Source organism: Esox lucius, chromosome 12 (genome assembly GCF_011004845.1).
Source record: "Esox lucius isolate fEsoLuc1 chromosome 12, fEsoLuc1.pri, whole genome shotgun sequence".
In the NCBI taxonomy this organism is placed as follows: Eukaryota; Metazoa; Chordata; class Actinopteri; order Esociformes; family Esocidae; genus Esox; species Esox lucius.
Window position 1 is genome coordinate 27,336,591 of NC_047580.1, and position 26,322 is coordinate 27,362,912.

General features: G+C 44.7%; 3 protein-coding genes across 9 annotated transcripts; 2 read left to right on the forward strand and 1 right to left on the reverse strand.

Moving 5' to 3' along the window:
• The first annotated feature begins 2,297 nt into the window (after positions 1-2,297).
• klhl21 (kelch-like family member 21) lies at positions 2,298-12,420 on the forward strand. Of its 2 annotated transcripts, none has more exons than XM_010875318.3 (5): positions 2,298-2,492; positions 7,631-8,790; positions 10,131-10,542; positions 10,803-10,875; positions 10,994-12,420. In XM_010875318.3, exons 2-5 carry the CDS (start codon positions 7,686-7,688, stop codon positions 11,312-11,314), a joined length of 1,911 nt encoding a protein of 636 aa, XP_010873620.1. In that variant the 5' UTR covers positions 2,298-2,492; positions 7,631-7,685; the 3' UTR covers positions 11,315-12,420. The 2 variants fall into 2 exon arrangements, with proteins under 2 accessions (XP_010873620.1, XP_019907347.1); XM_020051788.2 differs by lacking the exon at positions 2,298-2,492 and adding an exon at positions 7,388-7,492.
• Positions 12,395-19,048, reverse strand: zbtb48 (zinc finger and BTB domain containing 48). 3 transcript variants are annotated; one of them, XM_010875352.3, is made up of 11 exons: positions 18,938-19,047; positions 17,700-18,510; positions 15,429-15,736; positions 15,157-15,274; positions 14,869-14,961; positions 14,668-14,754; positions 14,411-14,565; positions 14,144-14,280; positions 13,736-13,900; positions 13,407-13,495; positions 12,395-13,301 (listed from the first exon to the last, which is right to left on the reverse strand). In XM_010875352.3, exons 2-11 carry the CDS (start codon positions 18,462-18,464, stop codon positions 12,855-12,857), a joined length of 2,364 nt encoding a protein of 787 aa, XP_010873654.1. In that variant the 5' UTR covers positions 18,465-18,510; positions 18,938-19,047; the 3' UTR covers positions 12,395-12,854. The 3 variants fall into 3 exon arrangements, with proteins under 3 accessions (XP_010873654.1, XP_019907346.1, XP_019907345.1); XM_020051787.2 differs by having other exon boundaries at positions 18,453-18,510; positions 18,938-19,044; XM_020051786.2 differs by lacking the exon at positions 14,869-14,961 and having other exon boundaries at positions 18,938-19,048.
• Positions 19,049-19,074: 26 nt separating this feature from the next.
• nol9 (nucleolar protein 9) lies at positions 19,075-25,662 on the forward strand. Of its 4 annotated transcripts, none has more exons than XM_010875321.4 (13): positions 19,075-19,157; positions 20,094-20,640; positions 20,829-21,051; positions 21,210-21,340; positions 21,503-21,644; positions 22,023-22,119; positions 22,472-22,569; positions 22,699-22,860; positions 22,998-23,253; positions 23,360-23,474; positions 23,570-23,744; positions 23,961-24,094; positions 24,312-25,662. In XM_010875321.4, exons 2-13 carry the CDS (start codon positions 20,140-20,142, stop codon positions 24,432-24,434), a joined length of 2,157 nt encoding a protein of 718 aa, XP_010873623.2. In that variant the 5' UTR covers positions 19,075-19,157; positions 20,094-20,139; the 3' UTR covers positions 24,435-25,662. The 4 variants fall into 4 exon arrangements, with proteins under 4 accessions (XP_010873623.2, XP_010873621.2, XP_010873622.2 ...); XM_010875319.4 differs by lacking the exon at positions 19,075-19,157 and adding an exon at positions 19,303-19,696; XM_010875320.4 differs by lacking the exon at positions 19,075-19,157 and adding an exon at positions 19,303-19,638.
• The last annotated feature ends 660 nt before the right edge of the window (positions 25,663-26,322 follow it).

Consider the following 26,322-nt stretch of genomic DNA (forward strand, 5'->3'; position numbering starts at 1 on the left):
TATTTTCTATACACTTGAATATACTCTCCAGACCTAATTTAAAGTCCATATAATGGAATGCAAAGTGAAAAGCTCATAGGGGGAATTATGGAACACATGTTTATTGATTCATTAATACCATTTGTAATTTTCAATTCTTCTCACCAGTGTGCAATGAGTGTTCAGTAGTGCCATTGTATTTGTTTGTGACTTTTAAGTTCAATTCATATGCCAGATAATTTTTTTTTGTATAATATTTAATTTTGAGAAGTCTGCCATTTGGTCAGTATGGTGTGAGTTTTGACAAGTGTGTTTTGCGAAAATGTAGGCCTAGTACAAACTCAGCAAATTTGTGTGAGTAGTTTTGACAAACTACACCGATCAGCCATAACATCATAACCTCTGACAGGTGAAATGAATAACATTGATAATCTCATTATCATGGCACCTGTCAGTGGGTGGGATATATTAGGCAGCGAGTGAACATTCTGTCCTCAAAGTTGATGTGTCAGAAGCAGGAAAAACGGGCAAGCATAAGGATCTGAGCGACTTTGACAAGGGACAAATTGTGATGGCTAGATGATTGGGTCAGAGCCTCTCCAAAACTGCAGCCCTTGTGGGGTGTTTCCGGTCTGCAGTGGTCAGTACCTAACAAAAGTGGTCCAAGGAACAGGGTTATGGGAGGCCAAGGCTCATTGATGCAGGTGGGGAGTGGAGGCTGGGCCGTGTGGTCAGTTTCAACAGACAAGCTACTGTAGTTCAAATTGCTGAAAAATGTTAATGCTGGTTCTGTTAGAAAGGTGTCAGAACACAGTGCATTGCAGTTTGTTGCATATGGGGCTGCGTAGCCACAGACCAGTCAGGGTGCCCATGCTGACCCCTGTACACTGCCGAAAGTGCCTACAATAGGCATGTGAGCATCAGAACTGGACCACGGAGCAATGGAAGAAGATGGCCTGGACTGGTGAATCACGTTCCCTCTTACATCATGTGGTTGGCTGGGTGCGTATGCGTCGCTTACCTGGAGAACACATGGCACCAGGATGCACTATGGGAGGCAAGCCGGTGGAGGCAGTGTGACGCTTTGGGCAATGTTCTGCTGGCAAACCTTGGGTCCTGCCATTCATGTGGATGTTACTTTGACACGTACCACCTACCTAAGCATTGTTGAAGACCATGTGCACCCCTTCATGGCAACGGTATTCCCTGATGGCACTGGCCTCTTTCAGCAGGATAATGCGCCCTCACACAATGCAAAAATGGTTCAGGAATGGTTTGAGGAACACAACAAGGAGTTCAAGGTGTTGATTTGGCCACGAAATTCCCAAGATCTCAATCTAATTGAGCATCTGTGGGATGTGCTGGACAAAGTCTGATCCATCAGGGCCCCACCTCGCATCTTACAGGACTTAAAGGATCTGCAGCTAACTTCTTGGTGTCAGATACCACAGCACACCTTCAGAGGTCTAGTGGAGTCCATGCCTCGATGGGTCAGGGCTGTTTTAGTGCAAAAGGTGGACCTACACAATGTTAGGCAGGTGGTCATAATGTTATGGCTGATTATGTATAATAGCATAGGCTACAAAGGCACCCTTACAAAGCAATATAGCGGTTTTGAAACCGCGGTAAAAGCACTACAATCAACTGTGTTTTTTTAGATGCAGTATTTGCAAAACACGGAAGTTATACAGCACTCTGACCGCGATATTTTTGTTAAGGTTTTTCACCATTTTAATGTTGGCAAAAGGCTTAAACTTCCAACATCATTGGCTGGTGACTTACCAAGTCATCAGGATCGAGGGATCGGACAATTAATTATGTTGTAATTAGCTATGGAAATGCTCTTATTTGTTCTGTCCTTGGGACACTGCAATGCGCTAACGGTCAAATGACCAATAGCAGTTTTTCTATCATGATTAAGAACCATCATATAACATTTTATGTCATATGAAAATCCAGGAAACGAAAGTCAAGTTAACATCTTAAAAGTTTGGTTCCAAAAAGTTTCATATACAAGAAAAGCCAAAAATGAATTGTAAACAATTGATAAAAAAAAGATCTTACAGAATCCAGTATGAAAACAACAATACGAATTGTGTATGATGGTCCAGATGAAGGGGGTTCGCACTGGGTGCAATGAATTCCCAACACATTTTTTCAGACAGAAATGTAGCCTATTTATTGGATCAAACTCAAACAAACAGAAGCAAACAAAAAGATAAAGAACATAAAAAGCATGTACAATTAAAAATATTAATTGCTTTGCAGAATATTCTGGGAACAAGTTATTGCATATTGTATCTACATTGTAACAACGTCACACTGTGTCAGCTACTGTATCCAATGAGGAACAGTTGGAGGCTGTACCAATCTTTCAGACGACGCGGCGGATAATCATGGCGCAGATGACTGGGGAAGACAAGCGACAAAGTTTATTTTCAGAAAGAATATGCAAACAACTTTCAAGCGTTTGAAGTTATAACCCTTTTGTTTACTACAGCACGTTCCATTTGGTAAGTATATTTGAATAGATATTTATATTTAGTTGATGATCTGCGAAGGTTTTGTTTTTCCTCGATGGAAAAGGAGGCAGACATCGTCATTTGACACAGGTATCTACGTATGTCTGATATGAAATAATAACGGACTTCTCTATTTTATATTCCCTTTGTTTCACCCATGTACTGCAGTCGTATCCAGTGTTAGACAATTGCAAAAGGCAACTATTGTTTCTACTTAGACACACCCGTCAAAACATAATAGTTTTCTTGTTTATGAACAATCTAAGGCAGATTAGGCCTGGGCTACTGGACAGAGGAAGTAGATAAACATTGAATGGGTTATGTTATTGCATTAATGTGGACTTGATGAATTACTATTATGAATGATACACACTACCATAGTTAAGGATGCACACATTAACTTTTAATATAGACTGTGAACTAGATTGTAAACATGAAGAGATTCACTAAAGTGTGGAGGGAAAACATGCAATTGATCCTTGTGTAACAGTATTGTACCAGGTACATTTTAATTGAATAGGATTTGTGAGCCTTAAGCCATAAGGCATGAGGCTGTGTGTATGGCCAGTAGGCTAAGACCTGCTCTCTTGGGTAAAACATCACTCAGCCTTGAGACAGGACTTTTCTGGTATATTGGCAGCATACCACAAACTCCCAAGTTTTCTTTATTGCGAATATCAACTCTTTTAACTTAGCAATTAGAACATTAAAAAGTAATGCGATGTGTCAGACCTGAGGCATACGGTCTAATATACCACAGCTTTCAGGCAGTAAGTATTCAGGATTCAAACCACCCGTCATCTAATTAGAAATAAATTATTCTTGTCTCTAAGCTTTGTGGAATAGTACTTTCAGGTTATGAATTGGCGTTTGTGAAGACAATGGCCCATGTGTCAGCTCACCAGGCCCATCGCATCCAATCATCCACTCATGATGCTCTTATCTGAGTAGCTCCATATTCAGGTCTCAGACCGTCCCAGTTCTCTTCAGACGGAATGTGACGACTGGTTGACTTGGTTTGTTGCCTTTTTATGACCAAGCCAGGCTGTTGGGGACTCAGCCGCGGAGACCTCGGAGCTGCAGCTCGATCCACTCCATTGATCCTCACAGCCCCTGGTATGCAGGCCCTGTGACAGCTGTGTTTTCATGGATATAGCTTGGTCCCAGCTCCATTGGTGTTGTATTTTAATGTTGTCCACTGTGACAATGAAGATGTCATTTGGCAGAAGAGCACAAACAGATCTGTGACCAGCACATATTGGCCTTCTATTGCTTTATTAGAAACCATCCTGTTTTTAAATAATTCTTGTTCTTTTTTTAATGGGGATTCGTGTTTCTGTAGGAGTTCAGTTTAAGTCATGACTCAGCACTTTATGGAGCCTTTACTTTGGGGTTGGTTTTGAACTGAGAGTGAGGCGCTATATGATGTTTCTTATTTTAAGTATATACCAGGGCCTACCAACAGTTGTTTTGGGTCACAATTGCTAACACACTAAAACTGGTTCTATGAACGATATACACAAAACCATTTTGCTAAATTACAGAAGAAAGACCTTTTACCCTAACCCATTAGCACAAACTTTTGCAAATTAGAGGGATTGATGAACAATGAGCACAAATTTTTAACAGTGTACTTGACCATGTTCTTGATCATGGCAATGAGTTAAGATGGGCTAAGAGTACAGGCAAACCTGAGCCATTTCAGTATTGCCAGGATGTTCAGAAATGAAAATAGGTTACTCACTATAAACCTGTCGGACCACTGTTCTGACCACCCTGTTTTCTGTACTCTGGATGTTTATGCATTAGCACGTACCAGACAGTACAGGAAAATTGCATGCACTTTTTCTGCCTGTTTTAGCGGGGTACATGCACTTTTTGGGTACAGTTGAATGACACCAGCTGATGGTGGTTGACCATGCATGATGTCTGAGGCACAGAACTAGCCATTGAAAAGATGGTTGTCAAAAACAACCGTATACATTTAAAGAAATCCAGTTAAGAAGAAGAATTCGAGACTCTATGCATAATTTACAGTCTATAATATCATGCAAAGTGTAAAATTAATAGGGGGAATTCTGCAACACATTGTTTATTGATCCATTAAAATCTTTTTAATGCCTTTTGTAGGGCAAAGTTTTGTTTATACAACAAAAAATATTGTGTTGAGTATTATGTTGAATTTTGTATGAGAAGACTGAGGTTTGGTCTAAATGTAGTGCATATTCAGGGAATGTGTGTTAGCAGTTGTGAAACAAAACACTTCGGTCTGCTTTTAATTAGCACTAAAAAGAATTAGCTTCAAACAAACTTTTCATAATGGGATTAAAAGAATTTCTGAAACCACATTCCATAACGTAACAACACTTTTGGCTGTAGGATATGCATCCATGAAGAACAGTTTACTCCTTTCCAGAATCACTGGGGGTTTTGCACAACATTATAGGGTTTAAATAGAGTTGTGTATATTTTTACCCTGTGCCTTCAGCATGTGTGTCATATTATGTTTCTATAAAAACAAATAGCCTGACAAAGATCTTTAAGCTGAAAGTGAGTCCTTGTGCTTATTTATTTCTTTGTGTGGAAACGGCTGGGACCATGTGGCCTGAGATTTCCCCTGCCGGTGATTTATACTGTCAAACCCATTATCTCATGTCAGATGGCACCACCATTATATACACAGAAGCATTACCAGGAGCCTCAATCCCAAGTCACACAGGACAAGGATGTCAGTCCAAAAATGACTGTCAAGCAGTGCAATTGGATTGAAACGACAGCTAGTAACAAATCAATTACCTCTGTTACCAAACTCATCAGCCATTCCGCATTCCCACCAAAACTGCTTGTTGGATGATGACTGTCTTTATTAAGAACTATGACTGTGTCAGCCCTATCTTTGGGGATTTCTCCAATGAGGTCATACTCCCAAATGATAAAGCATGAGTCAGGTTCCTAGATGCCGGGCAAATAACACAGGGTGCGACTGTTGCAAAATGTGGTGAGTGAGCATAATGGCCGTCATTGATCCACGTTCAAATAGACATAATATGCTTTCTGTTCTGGTGGGTTGGTCGGTAGGTGGCAGTCTCATGGACGTTCACAATACCCTCTGTTTTCCAGCCCTGACATTCCAACCATTTAGTCCACCCACCTCTGCTCTATCTCCCTCTTCACAGTGGGGCTATTCACGGTCTATCTGTAGGTTATTCTAGGTTGATAAAAACACACATACTAACATTCAAGCTCAATACAGTTCTTGGGGAATCACTTACCTACTATGTTGTGAACCGTATAGTTCTGAAAAGTGTGTTTATTTTTTGACAGTCATTTAAAGCACATTTACAAAATATACTCACACAAGAGATATACATAATTTATTATCCAATTTAAAGTACTATGGTAGGATATTGCAAAGTTACTCAAAGAAAAAATTCAATTGGGTTAATTTAAATAATTCTGAAAGTTTACATATTCAGAATTTGCTCAAAGTGGGCTGTTTAAGACACGCTCCGCTCTTTTGTAGATGTTTCTTGTTGAAAACCGATATCCCAAGTATGAATGCAAAAAAACTATACCTCCAAGACTTGTGTAGTATTGTTTAACCAGATCTCTGTACTGTACAAGGAAAACCAATTACCTCTTTGAACGTAAAAAATTCTCTTACCCAGAATGTACTCAGAGCAGGTTTCAGGGTCTCTGTAGAATGCTAACCTTTCGAGTTCCACTCTGTCCTTGGGGGAAGTTGGCTCATCACTCACGGAGTTCTATCGACCGACCAACGGCTGGCTACGTTGTTGAATCCAGGGGTGGAATGTGAGCTGTGGCTTTACACTAGGCATCTTGTTTTTTCTACCGTGGAAGGCTGGGAGATTGATGGTTGTGTTGCCCTTCATGAGCTTCCTCTCTATAAAGACATACCTGTGTATTTTAAGCAGGCATGAATATCCCATAGTCCCAACTAGAATCTTGTTAGAGAGCAGGCCTACATATAGCCATTAACCCATCCCCAAGTTTTTATTTCCTCTTAGTTGTTTTTGAAGCTCCCCAATGACTGCCAGGGATGTTCTGCTCGTACCCTAAAAGGGGCCTGCTGGTTTTCTATTCTGCCTCATTATTAATTGCACCCATCAGGTGTCCCAGGTCTCAATCAGTTCATGATTAGAGGATTGAAATGAAAAACGTGGAACTGGCCTCAAGGTCCAGAGTTGAGTTTGAGGGACATAAGCCGTCTCGTAGAATAACAGCGAGGATGAATATGATTTCAGTGTTGATGATGAACAATATCAGTTATACAATTGATCAGGTAATATTCTGGAAGATGAGAGATTTAAAGACGACATGATGAAGAAATTCAAAGGAGTGAAATCTTGTGCAATGAAAAGCTGACTCATTGTAACAAAAAAAAAGGATTAGAAACTTTGAGACTCGCTCTGCGTAACACCCTATTAGAGGTGGTTAAATCCTCAGTAAGAAACCAGAGAGCCCTCTTTGTTGTGGGGCGACACAGTGCTTGACACCTTTGCTTTTGGAAGCAAACTTTGAGACTTTATTTTCATGAATCTGTGGTTTTTCTCGTCAATGTGCATAATAAGAACAGACGGTTTAGTTTAGCTGGTGTTTTTAACAAGCTGATTTGTGGGTATATGACCGGAAGTGTCAGCGTGTGGGTCTGAAGATGACTGTGACTGACTGGCAGGCCCGGCTCTAGTCTGACTAAATGGGCAGACTGACTAGGGAAGGGGAGGTCATGTAGTCCACAATGTGAATCCACCCGCCCCCCCCCCCCCCCTTACTCCCCAGACATTGGAAAAGGACACTGCCTGATGGTGTATTAATAGACCCAGAGCACATGCAAGCTTTCCCTCTTAAATACGGACAGGGGTGCTGCGAATAGTCACTGAAGCTGTGCTGTCATACTTAAGAGAAGTCAGGCTACCGTTTGTTTGTGTAGTTTTGCCGCCCCGGCTCCCCAAATAAGGCTCTTCGGGTCTGTGAGTAGCTCGCCTTGACGCCGCTGCTGACTCATGTATTCATGATTTCGCTTTGTAAGCCGCGTTTGGAGATTATGTGAACCTGAACCCATCAAGAACTGGTTGTAACCGAAATTGTCATGCTGTTTCCGTTCTCAGATAAACCCAGTCTTCTTGAGTATAACCTCTTTGAGAGATAACAGAGAGTGAGAAGATGGAGGGAGGAGGGTTGGAAAGAGGAGTGATCGAGAGAGGAGTGATCGAGAGAGGGGTGATGGATGGAGGTGTGGCGTCTGACAAGCCGGCCATGCAGACACAACCGTCCACGCTTCCCTTCTTCGACACGGCCCACGCCTTCAATCTGCTGAGGGGGATACACGAGCTCCGAGCCGAGCGCAAGTTCTTCGACGTCACTCTGTGCGCGGAGGGCCGGGAGTTCCACTGCCACCGCACTGTGTTGGCCGCCGCCAGCACCTACTTCAGGGCCATGTTCGCCGGCACGCTGAGGGAGAGCGCCATGGACCGGGTGGTCCTCCACGAGGTCTCCGCTGAGCTTCTGGGCCTGCTGGTGGACTTCTGTTACACAGGCCGGGTCACGGTCACCCAGGACAACGTGGACCTCCTGCTGAAGACGGCCGACCTGTTCCAGTTCCCGTCGGTGAAAGAGGCCTGCTGCGCCTTCCTGGAGCAGAGGCTGGACGTGTCCAACTGCCTGGAGATACAGGACTTCGCAGAGGCCTACGCCTGCCATGACCTGGCCCTCAGCGCCCGCCGCTTCGTCCTCAAGAACATTGTGGACCTGGCCAAAGGCAAGGACTTTGAGCGTTTGCCATGGAAGCGGCTGCTGGAGTTTGTGTCGGACGACGCGCTTTGCGTCGACAAGGAGGAGACGGCCTATCAGATCGCGGTGCGCTGGGTCAAGGCGGACCTCCAGCGGCGGATGCACTACTGGCCCGAGCTGCTGCAGCAGGTCAGGCTGCCCTTCGTGCGCCGGTTCTATCTACTGGCCCATGTGGAGAGCGACCCCCTGGTCTACCTGTCCCCCTCCTGCCTGAGGATGGTCAGCGAAGCCCGGAGCTTCCAGTCGTGTGAGTATGACCGGCACGACAGGCCCTGCCACCGCATGCGGCCACGCCCCTCCACCGGCCTGGCGGAGATCCTGGTGGTGGTGGGCGGCTGTGACCAGGACTGCGACGAGCTGGTCACTGTGGACTGTTACAACCCTCAGACCGGACAGTGGCGCTACCTGGCCGAGTTCCCCGACCACCTGGGAGGGGGCTACAGTATAGCTGCCCTGGGCAACGATATGTACGTCACAGGTAGGTTGACAGTAGTTTGACACTGTTGCACTACTGTATATGATTGGTCACACTTGTTCTTAATGTATGCTTTTGATTTAGATTCATACGGTAATAAGTGGCTGTAAAAGTTGTGATGTAGTTGTGAAATAAATGGGAAAAGTAAAGATTTTACTGGATACAGCAGCATATCATCTTTGTTTATGCTGTATGCTAGGCTATATGTTTTTAGATTTTCTTTAGATTCAACTTTATTGTCATTGAACAAGTACAAGTACAGACATGCAGTTTGCGTCTGACCAGAAGAGCAAATAGAGGAGGGCAGAAAATGTACAAGTATTATGTATACAGCTCCAGAAAACATTAAGAGACCACTGCACCTTTTCCAAAAAAGTTGAAAAGGTAAGTTTTGAATGAGGAACACAAGTGTTCAATTTGCAGTGGTCTCTTAATTTTAACCCTGCTGTTCCTCACTCAAAACCTTCCTTTTCAACTTTTTCGGAAAAGGTGCAGTGGTCTCTTAATGTTTTCCGGAGCTGTATATGTTTTTAACAGATAATATAGCCTACATCTAGTCTATTGTGTAACTTTCCACAAAGGACAGCAGTTTACATAACACTAGTTACATTTGATGGGTTCTTAGTCACCCAGTTACCAGAATCCTCTGTTGTTTTCCAGTCAGTGCTGCATCTTATAAAACAGCACGAGGACAGGCAATGTGAGTATAAATAAACAGCTGCAGCCAGCCACTCTGGCTATAGGTGTGGGAGATGAGCCAGCTCGGCGCGGGACATTGTGTCCTGCCAAGATCTTAGCAGAGGTTGTTGAGCTCATCACTGAAGGACAGACCTGGGTTCAAACACAAATAATAAGATCTGAACCCAGGTCTGCCTGAGAGGCCATCATCGCCATCAGCGAGTGGCCTCAGGTTCAGGAAAACACAGGGTTTCTATTAAGGAAACATCCCAGGCCGTCAAAGGTTGCCGGTAATTCTGGCAGGAACATAAGCAGTAATTTCCTACCATACAGCCCCTGACAGCCAGGGCACAGGGTTCCGGCACCAAGCACACAGGTGGGGAATGGGCTGACGTTGAAAGGAGACTACATGCTGACAGGCTGATTAATAGGGTACCTTTGATTAAACCACCTTCTGGCAAAATTGGCGTAACACCTACACGGTGAAGCTGCGTGCTGTCGCAGAGGTCCTCGTCCACACACAGCGGAATTTTCCCCTGTTGTCATTCCCTACAACAGCCATGGCTAATTCAAGGGTTATTGTGCCACGATAAGATGTAGCGTGACCTTCCAGAGGTGACCTTCCACCTCCGACCGACCTCTCTCTCCTGCATTTCACACCCCAGGGGGATCCGACGGTTCGCGCCTCTATGACGGAGTGTGGCGCTACAACTCCAGCGTCAACGAGTGGACCGAGGTGTCGCCCATGCTCAAGCCCCGGGAGTACCACAGCTCCTGCGTCCTCAAGGGACAGCTGTACGTGGTGGCGCCGGACAGCACCGAACGCTATGACCACGCGCTGGATTGCTGGGAAGCCCTGCCCCCTATGCTGCACGCCATGGACAACTGCTCCACCACCACCTGCAGGGGGCGTCTCTACGCCATCGGCTCCATGACCACCACCGGGGAGGACAACATGGCCATACAGTGCTACGATGCCGACACCAACCGCTGGACCCTGGTTAACTGTGGCGAGCTGCCACCGTGGTCCTTCGCCCCCAAGACGGTCACCCTCAACGGACTGATCTACTTTGTCAGGTGAGAATATTGACAGGGATCAAGGACACTGATAAAGTCTTCGGTGTCTCAATGGGATCAACTGAGTTGGATGTGATGAAATGGACTCCACAAAGGTTTTCACGGGCAGAGGTTAATTCTTGTAGTCCTAATGTTTAAAAACACCATCTCTCCTAACATTTATCATCAGTGTCACCTGATCTGTGGCAGTAGCTGTCATAACGGGAAGGACGGGCTGTGGTTTTGGCTCGATTTTCTCACTGTAGATTCTTGCGTTCTAGGGATGACTCAGCCGAGGTTGACGTCTATAACCCTCAGAAGAATGAATGGGATAAGATCAACCCCATGACACAGGTAAGTTACACATGCCAGGTGCCGGTCTGAAACCCTCCCACATTTCCCCTTCCGGCTTCCCAGTCGGGATTTCGAAGATTTGGGCTTTCGGAGCTGATTTTATCGACGCTTCCGTCAGGTTCACGTAGGAGGCAGCGTGGCAGCCCTGGGCGGCCGTCTGTTCGTGTCCGGCGGCTACGACAACACATTCGAGCTGTCTGACGTGGTGGAGGCCTATGACCCCTGCACCCGTACCTGGGCCCTCGTGGGCCGCCTCCCACAGCCCACCTTCTGGCACGGCAGCGTCAGCATCTTCCGCCAGTTCATGCCCGCCGTATCCAACGCTTTTGAGCCCATGGACCTGCCCGAGGCCAACTCCATTCACCTGCACCGGCACCACCGCAACCAGGCCCTGCACAACAACAACCTGAATCTGAACCACGACATCGACCCTGTTTAACACACTACATGGACTGAGGTCAGGGGATGTCACCCTGGCCTGTTCCAGACATTTTAGATTTACTGTGAAAGCACACGCCTTACTGGTGGAAAGGTGTTACAGTGCACTTCCATTATAGTTCATGCGCTTCTCGTGATGAAAATGTCCTCGGCGGATGTGATCACAAGTTGACTGTAATTACTGATCGTGTGTGCAGTGTAATGTCCCCCCCCCCCCGTTTATTTGAATGCCGTAGATTGCAGTCAGTGTGCCTGTTATTTACTAATAGAGTGGCTGGTCGTGAAGCTCTTGTGTTGGGTGAAGCAGCGGCTGTCCTGACAGGAACATCTGTGGCAGGCAGTGGAAGTGGATTTGTCTCGAGTATGCTTTTTTTTTTTTTACATTAACTGTGGAGCTGTTTTACACTTTCCGGTTGTTAGGAGACCCAGCGTCATCCCTTCAGATTTAACTGCATGACTATAGACATTCCTACAGCTAAAACATCCACTAACTGTATCCGGATGTTTGTGGATGGGATCAGAGTGTGGTTTCATTAAATGCAACTGGGACTGTGTAGTTAGAACCACATGACAGTGATAGATTCTATGTAGGTGTGTTATAATTCTGTATCTATCAGATGCTTCTAACTATTTTCCTCTCCTTGCAGGAATGAGTCTATTACAGATCTTGTTGATGTGACAACCAATTTAGCCTGCATGAAGTACTGGTTATTTGAAGATTACAGATGCTTTCATATTTTATTAAATGGTTTTATTTATGAAAATGTTTATATAGGGTTAGTTCAGTTAATGTTACTTTTCTCCCCTTTGCAATTGGAGACACAGGTATCTATGAATATAGACAATAGTTAACCAACTTCTTTGATGGTAACTGGAAGTAGTAAAAGTTCTCAGCCTATTTGTGTAACATTTTGTGTGAACAATAGATTATTTTTGCGTTTTGTGTTTACATCAATAATCCTCAGTTTTTTTTGTTTTCATGCAAGTTGTGTTGTTCAAATCATTTTTCTTTTTTAATCATATCTGCATTGTGTTTTGGTTCGTATACTCTGGTAATAAGGCCATTTCAGTATGATCTGAATAAAACTGCAGGCAGGACTCACTTTATTCTATATACCATTTGGCTAGACGATGCAAGACTCTCTGACAGATGTACATTCACTAGATCTACAGTGTAAAACACAGAAACACCATGAAATAACTTCAGTGCTCCATGCCAAGTTGTACAGTAGTTCATTGTTAGTCCCCATGAACAGGCCAAATGAATAATGTCCACAGTGTAGGGGTTTTCATAGCCTATCGGGCTGGGTGGGAACTTCCAGTGGGTAAGGTTTTCCAGTGCAACTCCCCAAGCGTGCCATTTATGTAGACAGAACACATGGTGACAGAAATTAAAGGGGTGCTTCGACTGCTGAACAAGTGGTCCCTGTGGGAGCTCTTGAAGTCTTGCAGTAGGTTTCACTCCCGCTGCTCAGGGCTTCCCTTCCCATGGTGAGTCAAAGTGTCTAACAGTGGGAGGCACGGACCCGTCCTCCCCATCCTCAAGCCTTTCCCTTGGAGGCAGGATCATCCTCGGTGTCTTCCAGCTCCACAGTGGTCTCAGCGACTGCGTTGTCTCCTGCCTCCTGGTCCATCACGTCTTTGATCTCCGACAACCCCAAATCCTGCGTGGACATCACCTCCGTCTGGCCGGACCCAACCTCAGTCCCCTGGCTGGACTCCACCTTGGGCTGGATCACACCTTGGGCTAGGTCACCGGCTCCTGGTACAGCCCTAAGAGGAGACACGCCGAATCCAGGTGTAGGTCCAGAGGCATCTGGACCTACACCTGGCTCCTCTGGGTTCTCGTTCTCAGTGGGCGGTGTCTGTGAGGGGTTTGTCTCATCCTGCGACCCCACCTCCTTCACAATTAGGTTCCGGAGCTTTCTCTCCCGCGGGCTGTAGTTTTCCGTGCGGTTGTGGACCTGAATATGACGCCGTAAGTGGGCCTGAAGAAACAGAGGGACTTTAATGCTTTATTTCTCCCTTCTGTGGCTCGGCAAGCAACAAACATGTATGGATACTGAGGTAACCAAGCTGGTCCACTGGCCTACCTGTCTGGTGAACTTGTAGCCACATTTTTCGCACTCAAACTTCCTCATGCCCTGATGGCGGCGCACGTGGACACGAAGCTGCTCGATGGCTGGAGGATTTAGGCAGTGACAAGTGAAACTACGTTAGGACGGAATCCCTTCAGGTGTACTGAGGGGGGGCGAAATCCCCCTAAGGTGTTGCAGCGCCACAATATGAATGTGTGTGTTAGCCGATGGATGAATGACCGTCGTAGTTCTGCGAAAGGTTTCATGGGAACTCGACATGTACAGATGGAATGTAAAAGTGTCCGTCGACGGTGTGGTGCCACAAACTCCGTGGCCATTCTTACCCTTGAAGGTCTTGCTACATATCTTACAACAATGCGGGCGGCCGTCCTGGTGCTTGCTCGCGACGTGTCGAAGCATCGGGCCCTTCTCTGTGAAGCGCTGGTTACAGAACTCGCAGCTGTAAGGACGCTCTCCCGTGTGGGTGCGATTGTGCTTATCGAGACTGGCTGTAATGACACAAGATGCGTACAGTTACATGCACACAACAGTGTGACCATCGCAAACATGTTTCTACAGCAGGTAAAGAGGTTGACCCCGCCACGGCTGGAATCGTGCTAGGTGTCGGAACTCCGATTAACCAAACTGCAATTGAAATGAATGTTGTAAACACAACGGCCATGGGTCTATCAGACTACGTGATTCGTGTGTCCATGTCTGCTGTACGAAAGGAGTACGGAAGTGGTTGTTACCCTGTGTCCGGAAGGTCTTCCCACAGAGGTGGCACTGATAGGGCTTTTCTCCGGTGTGAACCCGAAGATGCATGTTCAGGTTGGCCTTCTGGGTGAACGCGTGGTTGCAGTACTCGCACACAAACGGACGCTCATTTCTGAGGAACAGAGGCACCGTTTAAGTCACATTCTCACAGCATGTTTACAGCCACATCGGGGCGAAACCGTTGCGCTCCTCCGCGTCTAACAAAGCCCTGACCCACAGCGAAGCTCAGAGACCCATCCCACCTGTGAATGGCCTTGATGTGCATCTGCAGGCCGTTGCGGCTGGAGGCCGGATGTCCGCACTCCTCACACACAAAGAGCTTCTCGCCGCGATGCTTGGACGCCTCGTGCAGTCGCAGCTCCGTTCTAGACAGGTAGGCTTTGGTGCACAGAGAGCACTGTGGGAGAATTGTTTTTGTACAGGTGATCGGGGCGCTTGAGGAAAAGGGTTCTAAAGGGTACAGTGTTCTGAATAAACGAACACGAAACGCCAGACTTACCGCATGTGGTTTCGGTGCGCCGTGGATCTTGATTTCATGATTTCGCAGGTCTTTTTTACGCATGAACTGTTCCAGACATGAAGCACACTAGAACAGACCCAGACCCAGTAATGAGAAGTCAGTATGAGTGTGATATATGTGAATAAACGATATGTTCACAGAAACTGTGCGCTTGTTCAAGGGAGTGCGGCGGTGTTGGACCTTATTGGGCATTTCCCCTGTATGGGAGACAGTGTGAAGACGTAGATCCACCACTCTATCAAATGACATGGGGCACTGAAGACAGGTGTGTACCTGTAGCAACAATGAGAATAAAAAAATTGTGCATGAAGGAAAATATAAGCTATTACAGAATTTAGGGCACACCCTGACCTTAGCTAAAAGTTTCTCAACAGAAAATTTTACTGAACAGGTCAACATAGTCCCCTCCCAGCTCCCCCCTCGTTTTTCTGCACAGTAAACATAGCTCAGTTCCTACTGATCACTCACTGCTTTTATCTTTTCACCACAGTTGCAGTTTCTGGCCTGGTGGTCAGTCAGATTCTCCTTCCTGTAGTATCGCTTCCCACACTTGGAGCACCCAAAGGGCTTCTCACCCGTGTGACGCCTGTTGAACAACGGGAACACCATAAAGTAAAAAAACACTGTTCACACTAGTTGCTCACCCTAATCAATGCCAGTCGTCTTCATGATTCATCGTTCAAAATGCATTTGCATCTAAATAGGAGAAACCTGTAAAACAGCAACAATCCATTGGCTACCTATTGTGGACTTTGAGGTAGTACTTGCTGAGGAAGGTCTTATTGCAGGTGGGACACTGAACAGAGCCCTTTTTAGAGCCATCGGGTGCCCCTTCACCATTTTCTTTGTTGACAGTTGTGCCTGGTCCTTTACGTCTGCCTTTGGGACTGGAGGTGGTGGACAACAGGTCATGTGGCACATACTCTTCATCAGTTTCCTCATCTGACCCCTCAATCATATCACCTCCATCGTCTTCATCATCGCCGTCATTGGGCCGCAGATGAGAATTACCTTCGGAGCTTAAATCTGGGCTGACTATATCTGTTATCTGTCAAGTAAACCATTAAATCTCTATTAACATTCATCCACCAGTAAATTGGAGACATTTTATACTTCTATAGTAACATTTTGAATGTAGTTCAAGTAAAGAAACTACAAATCCATACGCACAAACTCACTAACAATTTAAGATATGGTCATGTATTTTCAGAGATGGGCCAAACACATATGCAAAACAACCTAAAGACACAAGTTTAAAATAAAATATGAAATGCATTAACAAGCATCTATCTAGCTAAAATGCAATAATCTCCTATTTCCAACATATCAAAGATATTTGCAAGTTGTCCACAAGCACAGTATCTCACAAAAGTGAGTACACCCCTCACATTTTTGCAAAAATTTGATTATATCTTTTATATCACTGAAGAAATGACACTTTGCTACAATGTAAAGTAGTAATTATACAGCTTGTATAACAGTGTAAATTTGCTGTGCCCTCAAAATAACTCAACACACAGCCATTAATGTGTAAACCGCTGGCAACAAAAGTGAGTACACCCCTAAGTGAAAATGTCCAAATTGGGCCCAAATAGCCATTTTCCTGTCATGTGACTCGTTAGTGTTAAAAGGTCTCAGGTGTGAATGTGGAGCAGGTGTTTTAAATTTGGTGTAATCGCTCTCACACTCCCTCACACTGGTCACTGGAAGTTCAACATGGCACCTCATGACAAAGAACTCTCTGAGGATCTGAAAAAGAGAATTGTTGCTCTACATAAAGATGGCCTAGGCTATAAGAAGATCGCTGAAACTGAGCTGCCACACGGTGGCCAAGACCATACAGCGGTTTAACAGGACAGGTTACACTCTGAACAGACCTCACCATGGTCAACCAAAGAAGTTGAGTGCATGTGCTCAGCGTTATATCCAGAGGTTGTCTTTGGGAAATAGACGTATGAGTGCTGCCAGCATTGCTGTAGAGATTGAAGGGGTGGGGGTCACCCTGTCAGTGCTCAGACCATATACCCCACACTGCATCAAATTGGTCTGCAAGGCTGTCGTCCCAGAAGGAAGCCTCTTCTAAAGATGATGCACAAGAAAACTGTTTTGAATCGAGTTTGCTGAAGACAAGCAGACTAAGGACATGGATTACTGGAACCATATCCTGTGGTCTGATGAGACCAAGATACACTTCTTTGGTTCAGATGGTGTCAAGCATGTGTGGTGGCAACCAGGTGAGGAGTACAAAGACAAGTGTGTCTTGCCTAAAGTCAAGCATGGTGGTGGGAGTATCATGGTCTGGGGCTGCATGAGTGCTGCCGGCACTGGGGAGCTACAGTTCATTGAGGGAACCATGAATGCCAACATGTACTGTGACATACTGAAGCAGAGCATGATCCCCTCCCTTCGGAGACTGGGCCGCAGGGCAGTATTCCAACATGATAACAACCCCAAACACACATCCAAGATGACCACTGCTTTGCTAAAGAAGTTGAGGGTAAAGGCGATGGACTGGCCAAGCATGTCTCCAGACCCTAACCCTATTGAGCATCTGTGGGGCATCCTCAAATGGAAGGTGGGTGAACGCAAGGTCTCTAACATCCATCAGCTCTGTGATGTCGTCATGGAGGAGTGGAAGAGGACTCCAGTGGCAACCTGTGAAGCTCTGGTGAACTCCATGCCCAAGAGGGTTAAGGCAGTGCTGGAATATAATGGTGGCCACACAAAATGTTGACACCTTGGGCCCAGTTTGGACATTTGCACTTAGGGGTGTACTCACTTTTGTTGCCAGCTGTTTAGACATTAATGGCTGTGTGTTGTGATATTTAGAGGGGACAGCAAATGTACACTGTTATACAAGCTGTACACTCACTACTTTACATTATAGCTAAGTGCCGTTTCTTCAGTGTTGTCACATGAAAAGATATAAACAAATATTAACAAATATGTGAGGGGTGTACTCACTTTTGTGAGGTACTGTATGTATTGCAAGCATGTCTATCGTAGGTTACCTCTGCTGTATCTATAGGCTGGAGGAGGCCATGTCCCTCATCCTCAGATCCATCACTTCCATGCTTAGGGCTTATTACTAATGGCAGTGTCCCCTGGCTGATGGTCCTTTCTTGGGGCAGGATCTGTGTGCTAAGGCCCTCTCCAAGTAGTTTTCTAGAGGCCTTCACCCTACGCCCAGAGCGAGTTGTGGTGGCAGGTGTGTCAGTTGTGGTCAGCTCTGTAGGATCCTTCTTAGTTAAGCCACTACTAGGGGTTTTGGATTTTTTGGGCCTCCCTCTTTTTTTGGGGGGCCTCCCCCGTTTTAGGGTGACCTTGGTTTCTGAATAATTCACAGCTGGGATGGACCCGTTGTCCTCAGCCAAAAGATCTGCAGACTGAGCTCCTTCTAGGGAGATTGTCCTTTCCGTGGCGAACTGATGACAGAGTGCGAGAGCATCAGGCACACGTAAGCTGTCTGCAGCCTTTTTTACATGTTCCAGATTCAGAGAGTCGAGCTTCAACTCCCCTGTGTATAAAAAGTCCAGAAGCAGTTCCAGGCCGTCTGTGGGGCACTCCTCAGGAAGGGAAACCTCCTCCACCACGGTAGAGGACTCCGACTCCTTGAACCAATCACTGAAGCAGGCCAGGATATTGCGATGGGCATTGTACGCCCTCCCACCTTCACCTACAGTCAGCTTAGCATCACAGAACCAGCCAAGAGCCCTCTGCTCATTCAGAAAGGCCAACACCCGTTGGGCGTGAGTGCTGCTCACCTTTAAAAGCATCTCCCGCCACTGACTGTCGATAGTTGCTACGCAAGGGACACCGGATCTGAAAACAGATAAAAAGGGGACAATAACTGATTGAGAATATGTAACCTTGGTTACTATTATTATAGTATTAGCTAGTGTTCTTGCAAATGTAATGGCATCATAATCAGTAGCCTAATTGCGTACAGTATTACAAACCACATAGGAAGTCAATTATACACTTTTTCTTTTTTTAACTGCTGAGACATTTGCACAAGAGTTTGAGTAATTTCAGATATACCAGACCACGTGGCTATAAAATACGCTAAATGATTAAATTGTACATTTAACATTTTGAAATAATTGATTTAAGATAAGACAGATGCAGTACTCAGACAGGTGTAGGCCCCTAACCCCTAAGTAACAAACCAGGCACCTCGACGTTTTCGACATTATACAGACGCTCCCTAAGCGCTGTGTCCATCAGAAACGACAGAGATGCTTCCTACCTTTGATGGAGGATGCTAACAATCGTTTCTCAGCTATCAGTTGTCGGAATGGTGCACTGAATTTAATATAATTTAAAAAAAGTTATTTTGACTAACGTCTCAGGAACATGGATTGCTTTATTTCCTAGGCGGTAGGGATCGGATGTGACGTTTCGAATGGCATCATGCTAGCGAATTGGGAAGCTAACGAATTGGGAAGTTAAATTAAAATCGTCAATAGGTAGGATATAAACATCGCTTTTAACTAACAAGATTGTGTACTCATATAATACTTTAGGAATGAGAAGCGAATACTCTCGAACGAATTTTCACTCCATACAGAGTTTAACGTCAAGCAAAGTGAAAATCTGAGCGCATGCGTGAACTCCGTGAAATAACTTTTTGGCCATAACATATTTTACGTTTTTGTGATATTCGTTTTTGTTTGGCTGTCTAATACGAGCTTAGATATTTTCTCTGCAGATTGCCTTAATGTAATAGATTATGCATATTGTACGTATTTCTAGCGAGGTATTATAGCTAACTATTGTATATGTAACATTACTAAACGAACTTTCTAACTTGGAAGTAACCGCTGTAGCCGCCAGTGTTTACGGTGAGATACCGGTTGGCCAAATAATTGGCTCAAGATGGCGTCTGACTGGCTCACATGTTAAAACAGTTAGCAGTATAAAGCGGTGCATCGACCCGAATTGTAATTGGTAACTACTGTATTGTATAGGGCATTCTATCAAAGTTTCCCCCGATAATTAAGGACAGGTACTGGCTGCTTAATATCCAACCTTCCGTCTTGTTGATCAGGGGGAAGTTCCTGCGAAACAATATGGGAGCTAACTCAACGTCTTTTCCGTAGCTGGCTAACGTTGTTATACAGTTAGTTGTACAGCAGCTAGTTAAATGGCCAAATATTACTGTAGATGTTACCGCAAGTACTGATTTGTGTTAATTTAGCGAACTGAATAAGCCCTGTTAATGGTTTTGTTAGCTAACGTAACGAGGAAAGTCGTTGCCTGCTTTTTTAACATATTTGCAGTAACGTTTGCTACCTAGCTAACGTTAGCAAACAACGCTCGCCATTTAGCTAGCTTAGAGTAGGTGTATTTGCTGGCCCATTATTAGAGCAGTTGTGTTAATTGTTTTACCGTTCTGTATTCAGGGTTCCCCCTTTTATGTTACTCGCATCTGGAAAGCCATAAACAACCATGAAGGTACACAAGGCTCCATCTAAACCTGAGCACATGTCCAAGAGACCACACTGCAAGGACAAGTGGTACAAGCTCAACAGAGTTTCCAACATCTCAGACTGCTCCAGCCTCAGATCTGACGTGGCTAAGATAGAGAAATATGTGTCTAATGTTAGAAAGGACAAGCATAACCTGAAGAGACTGAAGAAGGGAGCCAAGGCTGTGTGCTTCAGACCGTTTAACCCACTGGCTTTAGAAAGGACCACTACCCACCCCTCACTAACTAATGGGGGAGCTGGTGGAAAAGAGCAGGTCAGTGACTCAGACGAGTCCCAGGACTGGTGCTCCCTTGCAAAGTCTGTTCTACATCAGTATTTTAGTGGAAAGCGCACAGAAGGCAAGGATAGTTCATTGTCAGCCGAAGTATCACCTGGCAGGATGGAGGAGGAGGCTTTTTTTCACTGTGCTGAGAGGGATCATGTCCATAACCGGACAGTACTGGTCATGCAACCGGGTCAGGTGCGTTTGTATGCTTTTAGACTACACTTTTTACATTTCAATTAGCGCACACACTCACTGCTATACGCTACTCCGTATTTTTCATAAATGTATCATGTTGTCAGGGTTGTTGTGTTTTGTCGTATATGGTTTTATGAATTGTCGGAGATGTGTGGATTAAAGTTACTCATTAACATGATCTCCTCCAGACCCTGTGTTTTAGAGGGAAGTGCCTTTTGTCATGTCTCTATGGTCGGGTGGAGGTGCATGGTTTCACTATTGAGGAGGGTCAGCAGTCCTACCCGCTTTTCTCCCCCTCCTCACATTGCCCCCTCACGGTCACAGCCCTGGGGGACTCCTCTAACCCCAGTAAGACCGAGAAAGAGGGCCGTTTAGTGGTCAAAGCGATTGTCCGCAAGTACCTTTCTACAGGTAAGATGGGCTTTTGAATGATGCTATCTATCCTTACAATGATTTGCATGATGATTTCCTTGATTGCTTTCTTTGATTGACTGTTTCCAATAGGACTGACCCCATTCTGTCACTTTTATAAGGCTGCTCCAATTTTGATTCTTTTTTTTCCTCATTAGACACTCATAAGAGACTGTTGAGCGAAGTATATTTAGACTCCTGTATAATCTTACTGGAGCCACTGGACACACCTCTAACACGTTTCCTCACCAGCTTCCCAGACCTCAACGAGCTGTTTGGACTCAATTCGGTGGGTTGACAATTACATTCCCAAATTCTCCTGAACAACTGGCCTTTTCATAAATGTATATTATACGTGTATTTAATTTTTTTTGTAGTTACTTTGACACACTTAGTGACAACTACTGATGTGAAAATGACTGTGAATACATTTGGGTTATTTGATCGATAGAGAGAGATACGAGACAATTCAGCCATTCTGGACACTCCACTCTCTGGCATTGGTGTGATTCCTCTGCGTAAGTCATCTGAAGGCATGTTCATGTCGCAGAGCTACAGGGAAGCTCTCAACGGCCTGGTTAACGCATGTGCAGGTAAACAGACCCAGCCTGGGGGGGGGGTTCATTCTGTTAGTAGTCTATTGCCACTGAAAAAAAACATTCATAAACCTTCCTTTGAGTTTTTAATCTGCTGTGGAATGTGGTGTTATGTTCTAGTGTTATGCCTCAGTTGTATCTGTAGGAAGATGTTTTAATGTGACAGGTATACCGTAAAGCAAGGCAATTTATTTAGCCAGGTAAATTTACCAAATATTCAGAAATAACTTGACATTTCATCCATTTGAAATGGATTCAGCGTTCAACTGAAAATAGTGTCTCTTTATTTATTTTTTTAAAGCTAGCTAACCCATGTATCTTGCATTTTTTTCTATATTCCTATGAGTTATTGACTGTTTGTTTTTCAATCTACAGAAGAGTTAGATGGCTGTCCAGTTATTATAGTATGTGGTGCTAAGAATGTTGGGAAGTCAACCTTCAACCGACACCTCATCAATACCTTACTGAACCAGTGAGTAATGCTTTGGAAAGCCAGTTCAGCTGGAAACTGTTTAGCAGAAAATATTGGATGAATCACTCCGGCTTTACACGACTCTAAGTTGAGTATTTAAATAAACTTCACGTTTATAGGCACCTGACGAGTAGCCTGAGCCGACAACCTGAGAAATCGTACTGTTGTGACACTTGCTCCTGGAAGTCATTCGAGATTTGACCGTCTGCTAAATGACATGAACATTTTATTGGTTGCTGCTTAATCATAGAGTTACCCCAAAACAACCACATCTAGTGCCAAAATTGAATCTAATCTGAAAGATTCTGGAGTTATAAACAATGCTGTTAAGGTGTGTGTGGTGTGTTTGTAGCACTGCGTGTGTAGATTACCTGGATTGTGACCTGGGCCAGACAGAGTTCACTCCATCGGGTTGTCTCTCCTTGTGTACTGTCAGAGAGCCACTGCTAGGTATGTACAGCTTTCAAATACCATCACATGTCCAATACAGTCAATCCTATGGAACATTTTCTTTATTACAGGTTGAATACACCATTTCCAGTTTTTTTTATTAAGCCTGGTCTGTCTTGTGGTTTCCAGGTCCCCCCTTCACACACCAGTGGACTCCAGAACACATGATCTTCTACGGCCAGACGTCCTGTGAAACAGACCTGGACCGCTATCTGGAGTCCCTCAAGTTCCTGTGGCGCTTGTACAAGAGAGAGACCCCCATCATCATCAACACAATGGGCTGGGTCAAAGGTCAGTGACAGGCGTTCTACATTTCTCCCCAACTGCCGGGTTCATGCTTTGGTAAAGAAAAGACGGTTCTAGTTTCCAAAGTGTTTTTGAGACATTTGTTCCGTTCTGCCATGTTTAACGCGTGTCTGCCTCTGAAGATTTTGGCTTTCAGCTGCTGGTGGACATCATTCGCCTGTTCAGCGTCTCTCACGTCGTTCAGCTCAGCAGCGGGGATAAAGAAATATGCCCCCAGCTCACCACGGACTTCCTGAGGTCCTCCCACGGCTGGCATACTCACCCACCTGCCCAGTCAGCTCTGGTGGAGGACGGCTGTGGGGGCCACTCGACCCAGCACAGCCACACTCTGTTCAGTGTTAACTCTGAGTTTGAAGGAGCAGGGCGCCAGGGTGAAATGTAAGAGTTTTAACGACACAACGCATCCCTTGCCCAGCGCTGGTTATTGAGTCTAGCTCCGAGCTCACCTCACCCTCTCCTCTGCTGGTGTACGTTCTCCTCACAGGAGACACCAGCGTAGTAATGAACTACGTGACCTGGCTTTGCTGGGCTACTTCAGCCAGATGCAGTCTCCTGAACCAGGCCCAGTCAGACCGCTACACTGCTTCACCCCCTACCAGGTCAGACATCATAAGAACCCTTCATGGAGGATAGCAATATAATGATATGTGTGTGATTATAAGAATATAAGAGAATAATTGTTCTCTCCATGCAGGTTGCCCATTCAGCGGTGGCTGTGCGAGTGACACACTGTGAGGTGGCTCCGACCCACATGCTCTATGCTGCCAATGCCAGTCTGGTGGGATTGTGCTGCCTCAATGAGAAGGTGTCAGGCAGGGGAGGCCCGGTGCTGCTCTCCCAAACCCCCGTCTGTCCCTGTGTGGGCCTCGGTACGTCAGTAGTCCCGTACCCATTTGCCATACATGCACGCGTTACGGCGTGTTGCTGTTCTATCTGGGAACCTTCTCCGTCTAACACCAGAACAGTCATCACGTTTGGCATCTCCTCCTCGTGGACAACCAGCTCTCTGAATGGATGGTTTGGACAGCTGAAGGGATGACAAGCTACGGTGTGGAGTAATTGTCCGGTGTGATTTCTCTCTGCAGGTGTCCTTCGAGGAGTGGACATGATCAGGGGCCTGTACTTCCTGGTCACCCCTGTAGCTCCCTCTGTCCTCCGTCAGGTCAACTGTCTGTTGTTGGGGGCTGTCTCACTGCCCAATGTCCTCTTCACAGGGCAGGTGAGACCACAGGAAACATTCCACAGAGTTGAACTCTCATCTCCTCCCGCCTGTCGTTGTTGTTTGACATCTACACACAAGTATCACCGTTTAATATATAGATGTTTCTTAGCCAGACTGACCTATCATACCCTGATCAATTTCAGCCTTTAGCTGTTGAGTTATTTTTTTGTTTAGCCTTGCTTTGCCTGACTTCCATATCCTGTTTCTGTTACAGACAGGAATTGTGGGAGACCCACCCTACGTCACAATGGACTACAGCTTTGAGCTGTCTGGGGCAGGGAAGTTCAGAGTCTTCAAGGGTCTTGCACGACCCGGCCAGATGAGAAACTCAAAGTGATTTTCTTTTTGTGAGCGGAGAATATGGTTCCACAGCTGGATATAATATTTTTTTACCTTTCTTGTTTGCCGACTTCAAACGCAAAGGCCTTTTTGAATGTAAAACAAAGAAGGTTCCTGAGACAGGAGTATCGCGGTGTCAGCATTCAATGGCACTGTGTTCTTTTGCTCCACTTCAGACACCTGACCCAGGCTGTGGAGGCCACCGCTCTTTTCTATAGGTCAATTGGGTTGACCTTGGCCCTTCAATCAAGAGAAACCTTTTAGTCCTGGATATAATGTAGTGTTGGATGACTGTAACAAAGTGTTTTTATCCCATGGACAATATCACTACTTAAAGTTAAGTCCCGTATGCATCTGAAATGGCACCTTATTGCACTGGTCAAATGTAGAGTTCTACTTAGTGTGTAGGGTGTCATTTTGGACACGGACTGTTTTTTGTGTCAATTTCTTGTGGGTGACATTCCAATGCCAAGATTGTACCCTTTGTCAAAACTTAAAAAAAATATTTGTATACTTTTTTTTTTTGTTGAAGAGCCGAGCATTTCTTTTCATAGTCAAAATGTTGTATATCTGTGTGTGTACCTTTTATAATCTGGCTCATCTTTAGATTATTTTTTTGTCCATAACAGAAATATTTGGAATTTCAATGTCAACATTTCCTTTGTTTATATCTTTTTTTTTTATGACTGTAAAACAAAAAAAACATTAATTGGCCATGGTAGATTAACTCTTTCTAAGAGATGATATAAAGAGTAGGACAAAGTCCAACTCCTTTTATTCATTTTAATCTACCACTTTTCTATAAATCCCATTTTAGAGCATGGAAAACTGTTGGTGTGCAAATATTGTTTTGAATGTTAGTGCAGTATGGAGTGTTACATCACTCAACATTTTTCTTTACCTACAATGACAATTTAGGATTGAATGAACATCACTTTCATTTTTGAGGTAACTGGACATTGATTTACAGTACCTATTTATTCATCTGACCAGTACATTTTCTAGAATTTCTTCTGTTATTCAGAAGTAAAATAATCGTGCAGATGTTTTTCATGCAGAATGTCCATACGAGGTTAAAATTATACCTACAAACACATTAAGAACTCAAAGCAATGATTGTTACCAATTCTCCATTCTATTTCCCCACCTTTTTCTCATTCCAAGTTGTTTTTGACAAAATTGAGAAATTGTAGGTCTAAATAAAATGTCCTTTCAGTTTTTTGTTACATGACTGTGTAGGATGTTTTTGTCTCCTGATTTACTCATTAAGTCTTAGTTTTTAATGTAGTACAAGATGGGATCATACATTAAAAGCAGAAAATACCCTGAGGATTCTGAGGTGTGTGGAGGCTTTGTCACCTGATGGGGGCACTGTTGTTCAGATTTATATTTCAAGTGTATTAACATTGATCTTGTTTCAAAAATGCATGACTTCCAAGGCACCAATGCCACAAGCTTAACAAAACCAACATCAACAATGACATGTTGTGTGAGGGAATTTTAATTTTGTCCAGTAGTTAATCCAACACAGTTTGTCCTAAATTAGGTTTTGCCTTCTGGTCTTGTGTGATTGGTACCTTTGAAATAATGAGTTTATAGTAAAAACTTGATTTTGCTTGATCTTGTCTTTGCTTTTGACAAATTGCTCTGCATCGAATCCCTTTCAACAAGCTCTAATACTGTGTAACCAACAACTAAGAGGCCCTCTTTAGTGTTTCTAGACTCGTTTTTTGTTTGGTAGCCATAAGCAGTTTTTGGGCAGAAAGTTTTCCCAAACCAATCTGCTTGAATCTGAATAACTTGTGACTGTGTCAACTAACTGGCTTTCAATACAAACAGACAAGCACAACAAGTAATTATTGTTAGTTTGAAAGTGCATAATAAAC

What these genes read in the sequence shown, in the direction of transcription:
- klhl21 (XM_010875318.3), top strand. Translation starts at nt 7,686, where the DNA reads ATGGAGGGAGGAGGGTTGGAAAGAGGAGTGATCGAGAGAGGAGTGATC. An exon ending in CAACGATATGTACGTCACAG is followed by an intron (nt 8,791 to 10,130) that starts GTAGGTTGACAG and finishes TTCACACCCCAG; the next exon opens with GGGGATCCGACGGTTCGCGC. An exon ending in AGATCAACCCCATGACACAG is followed by an intron (nt 10,876 to 10,993) that starts GTAAGTTACACA and finishes CGCTTCCGTCAG; the next exon opens with GTTCACGTAGGAGGCAGCGT.
- zbtb48 (XM_010875352.3), bottom strand. Translation starts at nt 18,464, where the DNA reads ATGCTTTTAAAGGTGAGCAGCACTCACGCCCAACGGGTGTTGGCCTTT. An exon ending in CAGGGGAAATGCCCAATAAG is followed by an intron (nt 14,755 to 14,868) that starts GTCCAACACCGC and finishes GGTCTGTTCTAG; the next exon opens with TGTGCTTCATGTCTGGAACA. An exon ending in GCTACAAGTTCACCAGACAG is followed by an intron (nt 13,302 to 13,406) that starts GTAGGCCAGTGG and finishes CTGTTTCTTCAG; the next exon opens with GCCCACTTACGGCGTCATAT.
- nol9 (XM_010875321.4), top strand. Translation starts at nt 20,140, where the DNA reads ATGAAGGTACACAAGGCTCCATCTAAACCTGAGCACATGTCCAAGAGA. An exon ending in ATCAATACCTTACTGAACCA is followed by an intron (nt 22,120 to 22,471) that starts GTGAGTAATGCT and finishes GTGTGTTTGTAG; the next exon opens with CACTGCGTGTGTAGATTACC. An exon ending in CACAATGGGCTGGGTCAAAG is followed by an intron (nt 22,861 to 22,997) that starts GTCAGTGACAGG and finishes CTGCCTCTGAAG; the next exon opens with ATTTTGGCTTTCAGCTGCTG.